At 38.1% G+C, this 14,170-nt stretch overlaps 1 protein-coding gene across 1 annotated transcript in view; it reads left to right on the top strand.

Moving 5' to 3' along the window:
* LOC127429351 (BTB/POZ domain-containing protein KCTD16-like) overlaps positions 1–13,037 on the top strand; it is a 115,206-nt gene extending 102,169 nt beyond the window's left edge. The window contains exon 2 of the mRNA XM_051678334.1: positions 12,583–13,037. Within this exon, the coding sequence (XP_051534294.1) occupies positions 12,583–13,037 (455 nt within the window). The remainder of the gene's footprint in view (positions 1–12,582) is intronic.
* The last annotated feature ends 1,133 nt before the right edge of the window (positions 13,038–14,170 follow it).

Raw genomic sequence — 14,170 nt, 5'->3', positions numbered from 1 at the left:
AAGTAAGATCTTTGTCCCCATGTGCACTTGCAAACTGTAGTCTGGCTTTTTTATGGCGGTTTTGGAGCAGTGGCTTCTTCCTTGCTGAGCAGCCTTTCAGGTTATATTGATATAGGACTCGTTTTACTGTGGATATAGATACTTGTTTACCTGTTTCCTCCAGCATCTTCACAAAGTCCTTTGCTGTTGTTCTGGGATTGATTTGCACTTTTCGCACCAAATTACGTTCATCTCTAGGAGACAGAATGCATCTCCTTCCTAAATGGTATGATGGCTGCGTGGTCCCATAGTGTTTATACTTGCGTACTATTGTTTGTACAGATGAACATGGTACCTTCAAGCATTTCGAAATTGCTCTCAAAGATGAACCAGACTTTTGGAGGTCCACAGTTTTTTCTGAGGTCTTGGCTGATTTCTTTTGATTTTCCCATAATGTCAAGCAAAGAGGCACTGAGTTTGAAGGTAGGCCTTAAAATACATCCACAGGTACACCTCCAATTCAGTACACCTCCTATCAGAAGCTAATTGGCTAATTGTCTAAAGGCTTGACATCATTTTCTGGAATTTTCCAAGCTGCTTAAAGGCACAGAAAACTTAGTGTATGTAAACTTCTAACTTCAGCTGTATAAAGCTATGAAGCAAAGTGTAAATGGCCAATATGTTTTTTTATTCATGGTCAGATATAGCTGGTCTTAATTAAGATAACTCTGTCAATACAGCGAGAGCACAGCAAGTCTGACTGACAGCTGGCATATTGCTCAGTAGTTGAAGCAGTCTTGCTTAAACTGTGCACGGAGACTGTCTTGATGCTCGGCGGTAATATAAGACGACACATGGACGAGCACACTGCCACACTCACATTCTGGTACATCAAGGGTAGTGGAGTTGGACTTAAAAGCGATGTCTGATGCAATAATTCTTTCAAAATGTTGTTCATGAATGTCTTTCAGATAGCAAAGCATAAGGCTGACTTTTTCATGCTGTGACTGACTAAGAGAACATCTGAAATATTAATTAAATATAGAATTTTGTAACTCAAGGGAACAGTTAATTGAGATCTAATGTGTGAAGAATTCAAGACATAACAAAATGATATCAGTTAGTGTTGATGCATCTTGCATACTACATAAATGACATTGCAGGGTGCACAGCACTTTGGAATTAAAGGAATATTCTGGGCTTAATACAAGTTGAGCTCAATCTACAGTATTTGTGTCAATTTAAACAACTTTACAGCTCAAATAAAACATGAGTTTTAACAGAAGAATGAATGTAAGTGCTTTTATAAAATTATGAACTTCACATTTCTGTCTTTAAACTCTCCAAAAATTGGCCCCATTCACTTCCATTGTAAGTGCCTCACTGTAACCTCGATTTTTGCTTTTTTTTAAAGAAAATAGGGATGAGTCTAAATATTTATTTATTTATTTTATTTTATTTTTTATTTTTTTGATAATCTACATTATGCCACAAATGCTGTCGATTGAGATTTACTTGTATTGAACCTGGAATATATCTTTAAATACTAGCATACTGCATACACATACTGCACAGTATATACTGTATAGTTTACTACCTTCTGTTTAAAAGAAAATAGGACTCAATAAGTGCCTTAGAAAACACATATGTGTAGCTTATGTGTTATGTATAGGTCAGTATGTTTTTGACAGCCAGTTTTAGTATTGAAGTACTGAATCCCTTAAGCGCAAAATAAAACATCAAAATATAACAGAATATATACTATACTTTTATTATCTAGTTGTCTTGAAAATTATACATATAAATAAACATGGCCAGTCGCTAAAGACCCAAGGTATGTAATAATGTTTGGCAAAACATCCATATACTTAATTGTTAGTCATTGCCACATTAACACATGTATTGCTAATATTTTCTCTTATTTCCTGAGATACATAGATTAGGATGGGTACCAGGCGCTCTGGCATGAGGTGCACTGTCCTAACTTGTTAAAAACCTGTGTATCGGTGATGTGACACCAGCAAGCAAAACAAATGACAAAAAGAGAGGATATCAGCTCGCATGGCAGCGCCAACGTTCATCTTCCTCTGCCATTTTCAGCATGTTGCCCTGCTATATGACAAGAATCAATCGCAGGCCAATACCTCAGACACCTCCACCAGCTGTCTGATGTATTGATACTGGCGAAGTGCGGGTGAAGACGGATGAGTGTGCAGTTGGGCGGACAGATCAGGCGGTTTGTGTTGGAATAGTGGATTGATCGAGGCTAGACGGTCAGCACACAGACAGTGGGACGATGTTACAGGGGTGGTGCCCCTGTCAGCTGTTGTAGCGAGGGCTTTCTGCTAGATTGAAGCACAAATTATCTGATTTCTTGATGCTTTTCAAGTGCCACAGATAACGACTGCCTCAACGATAAACGTTAAAATGTATTGCCTTACAAGTTATGTGTTATTGTAATGGTAGCCAGTTGGTGGATAGCTGTGCAGTGTGTAAACCTCACTCCACTGGCCTCAAGAGGCGCACTAGTGACTGATGCTACAGGTTTTAGCCTTTAGCCTTTAGCCTCCTCATTAGCACGCGCGCCTCCCATGCTGGAGATGCCGGTTCAAACCCCACTCAGAGCGGGTCGAGCAGGACTGGTTACACTATAGTAAAATTGTTTTGATGTCATAAGATAGCATTGTGTGAGAAACAGAGCAAAAAAGTGCTTATGAACTGATAATCTGCTGTTTTACTTGTGATTTTTCTGCAAGTGAATAAAAGTCGTTGTTGTTGTAGTGCCTCTATTGTTCATTTTACCAGGAAACTGCGGGGATACTCACAACGAAACGTAAAAAGTTAAGGAAACAAACACAGCAACAACTTTGGAATATCTTTTTTTTTTATTTTTTTTTTTTAAAAAGGCGAAACAACAGAGAATAAAAAAATAGCAAAGTCATCCAATGCCATGTTTGATATTTACACGAGCATCGTGGGGAAATTAAGTGGAGAAAGCTGCTTACTGACTGAGCCGCATGTATATGGACGTAAAGAGAAAGCCAGTAACACTGAATGTAAACGTGTGCGCTTCGTAGAGTCTTAAGCAGCTTTTGGGCAATAAACGGCTTTCTGGTGTCCATGTAAATGAATGGTGTGAGTTTAGAGCAGGACTCTTGTTTGGGTGACCAATGGTAGATGAGGGGAGTGTTTTGGAAACCTGTTTAAAAACAGTCATTATTTTTGCAGCAGAGCTCTCCTAAAGAATGCAATTATCACTTAAGAGCAGCCATTAAGGGTTCTTTTTACATTCTTGATTATGCACTTTTTGGGATGGAAATATGAAAAAAATCGCTATTGTAATAGCATATACCTACATAGATTATACAGTCTCTGTATAATCTATAATCTGTATAATATAGACCCCCCACCCCCCAACAACAAAAAACTCTCTTTAAGGAACAGTACATTTGAAAATCAAAATTCTGTCATAATTTACTCAACTTCAAATCGTTACAAACCTGTATGACTTTCTTTCTAATGTAGACTAGAAAAGATAAAAAAAATGTAATTAATATTTCGGTCTGTCTATTCAATACAATGGCAGTTGACAAAGACTCACTTTAAAGCTTAAAAAAAGGACCCAAATTGTCATAAAAGTAGTCCATGCGTCCCGTGCTTCATAGTCCAAGACATCTGAAGGCATACAATAAAGTTGGTGAGAAACACACCAGAATTTAAGTCCTTTTTCAGTGAAAATCTTGACATCCTTTGCACGTTCATGGTTTGAATTATTTACAGATGTACAGTACGTAGCTTTGCATTTTGGTATGACATTAGCAATGGGCTAAGTTCCAGATATCATTTATTTATAGCAACATTAAAATTGAAAAATTACGACTGCAATCTAGGCCAACTTGCTGTATTCCACTGTCAAATATGAAATCAAATATATACAGTATCAATACATCAACATACTTATCCAATATTTACCCATGGCTGACCATATTATCCACCAAGAGGGTTTTGAATGCATTACATTTGTCAACACTACTTTGGCGCATCCTGTTAATTCCATTTAGACAAGAAAATTGGCCACCGGCTGATTTAGCTCTTTTGCCAAGTCAGAGCCCATTTTTCAAAACACCAATTATGAGGCCTCGACTCATCGATCAAAGGTCCCTTTTCATACTGAGTAACACAAATGAATTCCAGAGACATCTCTGCCATATAATGAAAAAAAGCAGCTCCTGTCATTTTGGTTTGGCCTGATGTGGTTTGACAACTATGGATTAACATACACCTCTATTGTGATATTGCATTCTTGATGTGCTAGTTAGGACCCAAGCTATGAAAGTGTGGAGGTCATATTGTTCTTCTCAGGATTATTATTATTATTATTATTATTAGGGTCCAAGCACTGAAAGTGCAGAGGTCCTATTGTTCTTCTAAGGATTATTAGGGCCCAAGCACTGAAAGTGTGGAAGCCCTATTGTTCTACTAAGGATTATTATTATTATGATTATTATTATTATTATTATTATTATTATTATTATTATTTAAGGCCCAAGCACTGAAAGTGCAGAGGCCCTATTGTTCTTCTAAGGATTATTATTATTATTAGGGCCAAAGCACTTAAAGTGCTCTGTAGCGCCCCCTTGAAAATGGGCATGTAAGGGGGGCTCTGTAGCACCCCCATTTTCACCTACAGTCACCAAAATAGGTACATATATAGTTCTCATAAAGCAGAACAACTTTCATACTCACAGTCATTAGCTCTGCCCAACAGGAAGTCGGCCAGTTTTGATTTTCTGAAAATTACAGGCTCTGAACTTTTAAATCCTCCTCTTAGGTGATTCATGTGACTGGCACCAAATTTGTGCAACATCATGCCAAGATGTTGTAGATGCTAAATTGTAAACGGATTTTTGATATTTTGAACGGTATCGCCATGGCAAAGCAATAAATTTATGGCAAAAAATGGAAAACAGGAAGTGCCTTATATCTTCTGTGTGGATTGTGTGATTTTGATGAAAATTCAGCTGTATGTTTGGTAATGGGGCTGATCACATTGATACGGCTATTATGGGTCACGTTCATAGCGCCAATAACTGGTAGCAGGAAGTATGGCACTTTTAATAGACTTTGAAATAGCCCTCTTCTGTTTACATGAATTGCTTCAAAATTATTTTTTTCTCCCATTTTTCTCCCCAATTTGAACTGCCCAATTCCCAATGCGATCTAAGTCCTTGTGGTGGTGTAGTGACTCGCCTCAATTCCGTGTCTGAGACCGTCAACCCATGCATCTTATCACATGGCTTGTTGAGCATGTTACCGCAGAGACATAGCACATGTCAAAATTCTTTAGAATATTGTCAAGATACTGCTGATATAAAATTTAAAAGGTTTATTTGATATCTTAAATACTGCTGCCATGGCAACACATTAATTGTTATTATTCCTTTCTTCCTATATTTGGGTGTTTTTGAGGCACTCAAAATGCTTAAAATTTTATGAAATTTTGCACACACATCAGAGTCATTGGCCATTAGGGCTGGGAAAAAGTTGCAGGGGTTGTGTGCAGGAGGGACTCTGTAGCGCCCCCTTTAAAATGGCCATGTAAAATGGCCTCTGTAGCACCCCCATTTTCATCTAGTCACCAAACTTGGTACATATATTTTTGTCATCAAGCCGAACAACTTTCATAATTACAGTCATTAGCTCTGCCCAACAGTAAGTCGGCCATTTTTAATTTTTTTTAAATTGCATGCTCTGAACTTTTAAATATTCCTCCTAAGGGATTCATGTGACTGGCACCAAATTTGTGCAACATCATGCCAAGATATTGTTGATGCTAAATTTGTGGTGAAAATGGGAAACAGGAAGTGCCTTATATCTACTGTGTGCATTGTGTGATTTTGATGAAAAATCAGCTGTATGTTTGGTAATGGGGCTGATCATATGGATGTGGCTATTATGGGTCACGGTCATAGTGCCACCACCTGGCAGCAGGAAGTGTGGCTCTTACAACAGACTTTAAAATAGCCCTCTTATATTTACCCAAATCGCTTCAAAATTGTTTAGAATAATGTAAAATGCCAAATGCATGTGTCCATCTTGCATTGTTTACCAAAAGCCACCAGGTGGAAATGGACCCATGGTGCTTGGGCCCATCATTGCTGCTTACAGCCATATTTTTTAATTGTTAGTCTATTGTTTACACAGATCTGTCACATATTCTCATGATAACTTGTAATAATTTGTATGATATTGCAATATACAACTTTTATTCCAATGGAGACCAACCAATAAACAAACAGAATTCCAAATCGATACAATACAGCGATTATGTTATAGCTAGCTGCTAATACTTTAGTTTAAGAAACTTCTGTGAAAAAATTTGGTTACTCATTCCACATTTAATTATGCAATAGAAATGACTGATGTATGTCAATAACCTGTAATACACTTCCCTCGCCTCGTTCCAAACCCTGATGTTTTCTGTGGTACACAAAAGTTATTTTCCCATTTAGGTTTAGGGTGTGAGTAAGAGGTTAGACTTTATGGTTAGATTTAGATTAGGGGTTAAACTTAGAAGAAATCGTAATAACATTGTTTATTGGTTCATTTATTTTCTCAATGGAAATAAAAGCTGTATGTTTTTGTATGAGCCAACTCGTATGATTTCACCATCATGCACTTTTATTATGACTTTGGGCATTGCTTTGGGCATTGCATCTTGCTGTTTTTCAGTGTCTTGTGTCATGAGCAAAGTGTTTTTAAGACAGTGTCAAGTTAAAAATAGTTCAACTTTGAAAAATGCACCACAAGACCTTTGCGCTCTATTCCATTCTGCTCCTTGCTGTTTTTGAAAATGTAATGTGTCCTTTGTGAACAGCTCTTTATTCATTCTGTGCTGCCTGCTCTTGGTAAGTATGGTGTGGCAGCTTAATACAGAATTTATTTAAGGGTCAGGGGGGCATGATTAAATGTGTACATTTTTTATTGTTTTACTTTTTTAATAATTAATTGTACTAAATTAACATGTTAAATTGGCAGCTGTAGTTTTAATCTTAAATTATTTATACTTCATTAAGTTAGCTTGAAGTGGAAAAGCCTAAGAGGTTTTGACACACACTTTTGCAACAAAGCACAATTGTTTAATTGCACAGTTTGGCAATTTCTGAAGAGGTCTGTATAGCTTGTGTGGGATCAATAGTTTTATTGCCAAACTATTTCACTGCTGCAAATATACAGCTCATATTTTACTGCTGCTTACAGCTGTGCATGACTCTGTTGTAATTTACCCTGATTAATCATTAATAGGTTAATAACAAAGTAATCAATAGCTGAAAAAAGGTGATAATTTTATGTTTTGTGATGCTACAATAAAAAGATCAGTTGAAAGTTCAGTGAATAACTGTTAATAAAATGTAATTAAAAATTGATTATATATAAAGTTAACTCTAATTTTAAGGGAAGTAATGTTATTTATTTGACAGACAACAAACACCTCAGTGAACTTTCGCTTGTTTCAGTGCTTATAAAGCAGCACTGTACTGATGTTCTTCAAAAATTCTTTTAAGGTTTTCTTTTTAAAACCCCTAACCCTAAGTATTACATTTCTGCTATTTATTTAGCCCAGACTGCTTAATGTATAGAAACAGTAGATCAATTATATAATTTCAGTCTTATAAAAGTTCACATAAAACTATTATTTTTTTCTTTTTTAGTGTTACCTATTGCTATTCTTTCCTTTAGGAAATGTGAAAGTACAGTAGTTATACATGTTTATAATCTGATCAGTGATATTATCCACCATTATATTTTTGGCCAAGGACATTTTCAGTCCAGAGAATGGGATATTTTATGCCTTCCTATTGTGTTGCACTTTAGGAGATGCTCATATTACACTGTGGATCTATTCATGCCAAATCTAGACTGAATTCTTTATCACATGTCAAATATCTTGGCAGCATGTCTGTTTGCTAAACATGGACACAATTGCACAATTACCTTTTATATTACACTTAATTATGACTATGTAGCCATGACTTTGTGCGTAAACATCCATATAGACGGCTAATGGGTTTGATCAAGTGCAGCCGCTCTCACAGTGAATCATTTCTGACACCCCAACTTTCATTTGCATAATTAAATGCAAATCGATTGAGGTTGCATAATTAAAAAATCTGACAAGGATCAGTGTTGTGAAATAGCACAGATCAGTGTGCTGGAGAATAACAGACACAGTTTATCAGTGGCAGGCCTTAAAAAACACCGCCTGTGTAATTGGCTTCATTTGGAACTCTCTGCTTGGTGAATAACACTGTCTCTGTCTCTCACTCCTGATAGCAGTGCTTTGTAGTTGATATACAAGTGTACAGTATGATGATAATTGAATCCACTGCATGGATTTTCATCAGCAATATATGATGTACAGTGCATGGCCCCAAAAAGTATTTGGACATTTAAGTCACACTTAGAAAATGTCTAAATGGCATTGGAGGCTTCACTTTTTGTAACATATTTTGCTTGGAAAGTGTGTTTTTGCTTTCTTTCTTTGAAATAAATGCCACTTGCTTTGGTATTTTGTTCTATAATGCAGTGACATCCATACATTAAGTGTGGAATAATAGTCTAAATAATTTTTGGGGCCACTGTATTATAATGTATTCAAGAACTGATAATTAATTGGTCCTCATTCTCCTTCATTGTGACTTGTCAAAACTAAAAACAGGATTGATTTTGTACTACATTAAATACAACTCCATAACACCAATACATTGGTGATTATCTGTTGGTTAACTATTTATAGTAGCCTACTGTTTATTGATCAAAATATGGCTGGGGTGATTTGACTTGGTGTTCAAATCTCAGGGTTGGTAATTGAAACATTGCTGGTTCGATCCCACAAGGAGGGAGCGATGAACTGTCACACTTTAGCCCTTGAGCAAGGCATTGTCCCTGGAATAAGTGTACCATATATTGCTTTCTAAAAGCACCAGCTAAATGACTACTTACGGTTCCAGTTACCTGGATATGTTCGGAATGGCAAAAGGATGAAGGATTGGCTTATTAGCAGTTAGCTAAACATTCTGCAGGGTAAAGCATCTTCCCCCACTAGCAGCCATTCAAAAGTAGTAGTGTTTTCTGCAGACTGAAAAAACTGTGAATTCGACAACAGGAAATTGAAAGGTTTCCACCAAAAGAGAGTTGTTGTCAGAGAGCGAGACAAAGACCCAAGAGCAGAGGAACAGTTTTCAAAGGATTTATTAACAATAAATGATAACTTTAACTGTGCTGGCGAAGACTGGAGATCCCAGCACCGGCTGCAGTTGAAGGATAGCCGCACAATGGGCAGATCCATGAAGAGTGTGTTCGTAGACGAGTGTGTGCATTGTGGAAGTCAGGAGCAGATTTGTAGGAATCCTCCGTAGAAGCGTAGTGAAATGCAGGGAACAATGCCCAGCAGATTGGAAGGCAATCACTTTCCCGACACACGGGCAGAGATAAGGAATCCTCCGTTGAAGATTTGTGAGCGTAGAGAACAAACGTACAGCAAGCTGGAAGGTAACCACACTCCCAACATGTGGGCAGAAACAGGCAACCAAACAGATACACGAGACAGGACCAACTAGGCAGAGAGAGTGAGGTAAGTTACTTCACATCAAACAACAATCTAGCCAGGATACTGAGAACACAAAGGGTTTAAGTAGGGAGTGAATTAGAGGAGAACCAGGTGTTGCTAGCATGCTAATTAGTGGCATGATCAGCGTTCCCCTTGGAACTATCAATGTTCCCATGGAAACACTGATCATGCATGCCGGCTTCGCCTGCTAGACATGAGGGAGAGAAAATAACAAAACAAACTGACAAACTCACCAGAGCCGTGACCGTTGTAATTTTTTGTTGTAAATTATGTAATACAGTCAACAAGAATGCATGTTTTATTAACTCTACTGCCTAACCCAAACCCCAACCCTAAACCTTACCATCAGTGGGATAAAATTTTAAGGGTTAGTTCACCCAAAAATGAAAATTCTCTCTTACGATATACTTACCTTTGAGCCATCCCAGATGTGCATAACTTTCCCTCTTCAGCAGGACAGAAGTGAAGATTTTTATAAGTGCATTTCAGCTCTTTTTGTTCATACAATGCAAGTAAACAGGTGCCATTACACTCACTTCAGTCCTGCTGAAGAAGGAATGTCATACACATATGGGCTGAGAGGATTTTCATTTTTGGTTGAACAAACAGTTTAATTAAAAAATATTCAACATCTGAATCACACTCTCCATTATGTTTATGTAAACGCAAATACTTCCTGGTTTCCATGAGACTAGAACTCGTGTCTCAAAGATTGCTTGCGCAACATGCTATCTATCAGTAGTGACTCAGGGAAAGGTGAACACATTTAAATTGATGCAAAAATGAACATTCTGAAGCAGCTTGTGGATCTCCCATGTGATCGTGTTGGTATTCTAAACAAACATTTTGTGAACAATATATAAATCACAAATATTTCATTATATAACAGTAGATGATATACCAGTGTCCAAACTTTTTGAAAAGTGTACAACAGACTGTATCATAGCAACTCCCATTGAGATGAATGGTAATGCTAATCATGAGATCCCTCCAGGAATTAAAACCCACCTTAGCAATAGCATACTACTCATACTATTTATTCTCTGCAGAATATGCAAATATTCTGTATGCATGGAATACCCCGATGACATAATACAATTGCCTCAATGAGCAGTATTCAACCAGAGTACACTGTGTAGTATACTGTATTCCACAACGCAACGCAATGCACTCTTGACCTTTCATTTACAGTTGGATGAATGTGCTGGAAGTAAAATCAACTGTTGTTAAAGACAGTTTATCTCCAACTTGACAAATTATTTGATTAAACAGCTACAATTGAAGACATATTTACTTAAAATTTGATTAAAATGCGAAATAACTGTATTGTTTTTTTTGTTTTGTTTTTTATTATTTTGGACACCAATCACTGAATTAAATATGCAATGTATTGAGGTCATGTGGCAATAATGTTGCATGCTAAATTAGGGCTCAACAATAATGATGGAGTATCAGAGCATTGATTGAACTCTTACTTGCAGGCCAATGCTGCATTTACACTATTGATAATTTGTGGTTGATCAACAAATTGTTCTTGTGCCTTCTTATGATTGTGTTTTTATGCCTTGCATCCATTAGATCAGTAAGGGGATCGTACCACTGAGCGTTTTGTTGTCCGACCTGAGCGTTTCACGAGAGAATGACACTGTACCGGCACTTAAACAAGCACATACTGTATGGGCTGCCCTGTGAATGCGCACAATGATTAACAAGCAGAAAAAAGGATCTGACCGCAGCCTGCAGACATTTTTTCCCCCCACTGTTTACCGAGCCTAGGGCTGTTACAGAGATAGGTGTGATATATTTCATGTCAGCTACTTCAGTGATATCTGACAGGTAACGGGTGTTTTCTGCATGTCATTTAAAAAAAAAATCACTTACAGCACCTTTGAGAAAACAGTGCTTAAAGTTTCTAATAGCAGTATCAGCAGCATGAATGGTTGTCATTTTTTTGCTATTTTTGTTTTATTAATTTTAACATCATCGACAGTGGCAGGTCTATCAGGCTGCAAGTCAGAATGCACAGATCTGATATTTTGATAAAAATATTTTTTGTCCTGGTGTTTACATTTACTTTAGACATAACTGATTGTGTTTCTATTAGTTCCTCACCAAGACAAGTACTGTATTTTGAAGTGTTTGACAGTCACACAGGCACCTATCCGCATTACCATGAGCACACTCACAGCACACACACTCATTGGCACGCGCACAGAAAGAAGCCGTTTGTCATTCAGGTGAATTTCTGAAATGTAGGATGGCAGGGGATAAGTCATTCATATTCACGATGAAAGCGATACCTGAATGGTCAGAGAAACTATAGCAAAACTATTTATCTATTTATATATTCACCTATTTAAAGAGGCCTTTTTATGACTGTGCATGCATTGAGTTCATACTTTGTATCTTCCAATGTCTTATTGTATATCATAGTATTGTTTGCTTAATGTTGTTATTGTTGATGCTTTCAAGGATGACTTTTTTGTGTTCTGTTTGTAAGGTGACCTTGAGTGTCGTGAAAGGCGCCTATAAATAAAATGCATTATTATTATTATTAAAAATCTAATCCTACCCATAAACCTTGCACATCCAATCAGGCAGAGCTTTCTTCATAAATATGAACGAGTCTTTACCTGCCATCTACTTTTCTGAAATCCGTGCACAGTGGAGCCGAAATAAGGAAATAAAACGTGATTTTTAAGATCCTATTTATTTGTGTAGTTTCTCTTTCTACTCCTTTTGCCTTTTGACTTGTTAACGAGATCGACCAGTGGTTGTCTTGCAACCAGCCGGTCGCGATCGACGTAATAATCACCCCTGGTCTAGATGTAGAACATAGGCTCAATATCGAAGATTACTTCAATATTGAGGAATTTTTTATCGATAAATATCAAGATCGTTTTATCGCCCCACCCTAGTAAGTAGTACATTGGATTTCAATAACAAACAGCCTGCTCTCTTCTCTGTTTCAGGTGGCCCTTCCCGCTGGTCATCTCCACCTTGCGACTGCTGCTGCAAGGGTCACAAAGGCGAAGGTGAGAGTGGGACCTCTTTTAATGAGCTCTCCACCTCCAGCTCGGAGAGCCATTCAGAGGCCAGTTCCCCACAAGGTACCGTCATCCGTGGGCCAGTCAGCCGGCAGTCACATGTGCAGACATTGGATCGACCTCCCAAGAAAGGCCCTATTCAGCAACTTTTGCGGCAGCAACAATCCGAGCAGCGTCGCAAGAGTGATCTTCTCCGAACCCTCACAGCAAGCTCAAGAGATACCAGCACCTGCAAGAAGCGGCCAGCGAAAGAAAAGTTGACTGTGGAGGAGGAGCTGGAAAAGTGCATCCAGGACTTCCGCAAGATCAAGATTCCTGATCGCTTTCCTGAGCGCAAGTACATGTGGCAGGCTGACCTCCTGCGCAAATACCGTCTTTGAGGGACAGAGATCCGGGGAACTTCTGAAACCTTTTCAAAGCTAAAGCTACAATGTTGTTTGTGTTCTTCACTGCTACTATTACTACTACTACTACTACACACCACATTACTGCCTCTGACTTTACCCTGGCCCTGTCCCAAATGGTGCACTTGATGAGGACTCGAAGTCTGGGGGCCTTCGCTTGTGCATGTACCTGAAGCCTACAAAACCATAGCTGGGATAGCCAACACTGCTCTTGGACTGCAGCCCTATTGATTAGCTGCTTTTTCACCATTGGGTCGAATGGTTCTCATTGTGAAACCATGCCGTTCTGTACTAATCTGGCCTTGTATTCCTAACTCTATCCCTAACCCTTACGATTTCTATTTTCGCTGTGCTACTGCAAAATCAGGATTAGAATGGACTAACTGACCATGCCACCACAGGTGTTTCACCAGAATTGGTCTCTGTCTTGAGTAGGGTTGAGTGCTGAGAAATCTAAGCCGTGGAAGGTTTGTAATCGCACTGTAATGAACCATGCTCAAGTGGATTTGCTACTGGAACCGTTATTCAGAAATGTTAGACCCGATGGTGGAAAAGCACTCAAACACACTGAAAACAGCTAATCAAGGTTTTCAGGATTACTTGAAATTAACAGGCAGGTGTGTTTGATTAGAGTTGGAATTATTGCTGTGTTCCATTCAACTCAGAAAGTCAGATTTTCCAACTTTATGGAAAAGTGCAATAGAATGCGGACTTCCAACTTGGAAACTCTTGTGGAAACCCACATATCCAGTTTCGACAAGATGCTGATGCATGACATCATGCAATTCAACTTAGTGCTTGAAACAAAAAGTGACAGAACGTGGACTTCCAACTTGAAAACTCAAAATGCTGGTGCATGACGTCACGCAAAAATGTCGGCACCCAGGGAGATGATAAACATTATTTTTTAAGCAAATAAAACATCAATGATTCAAAGTTTCTAAATTACACGTTAATTGAATTTTTTGACAAATGTTTGCAGATACGGTTGTGTAAAATATGGTAAATTATATTCTCGTTTGTTAATTGTACACCAGATGGCGAAATTATCCAGGGGAACCTGTTGCCCACCCTAAAGATAAAAATGCCAGCCCCCCCCAATACCAATT

Source organism: Myxocyprinus asiaticus, chromosome 38 (genome assembly GCF_019703515.2).
Source record: "Myxocyprinus asiaticus isolate MX2 ecotype Aquarium Trade chromosome 38, UBuf_Myxa_2, whole genome shotgun sequence".
Classification (NCBI taxonomy): Eukaryota; Metazoa; Chordata; class Actinopteri; order Cypriniformes; family Catostomidae; genus Myxocyprinus; species Myxocyprinus asiaticus.
The sequence above is the reverse complement of the archived record's forward strand: the minus strand, read 5'-3'. Positions and strand labels throughout refer to the sequence as shown.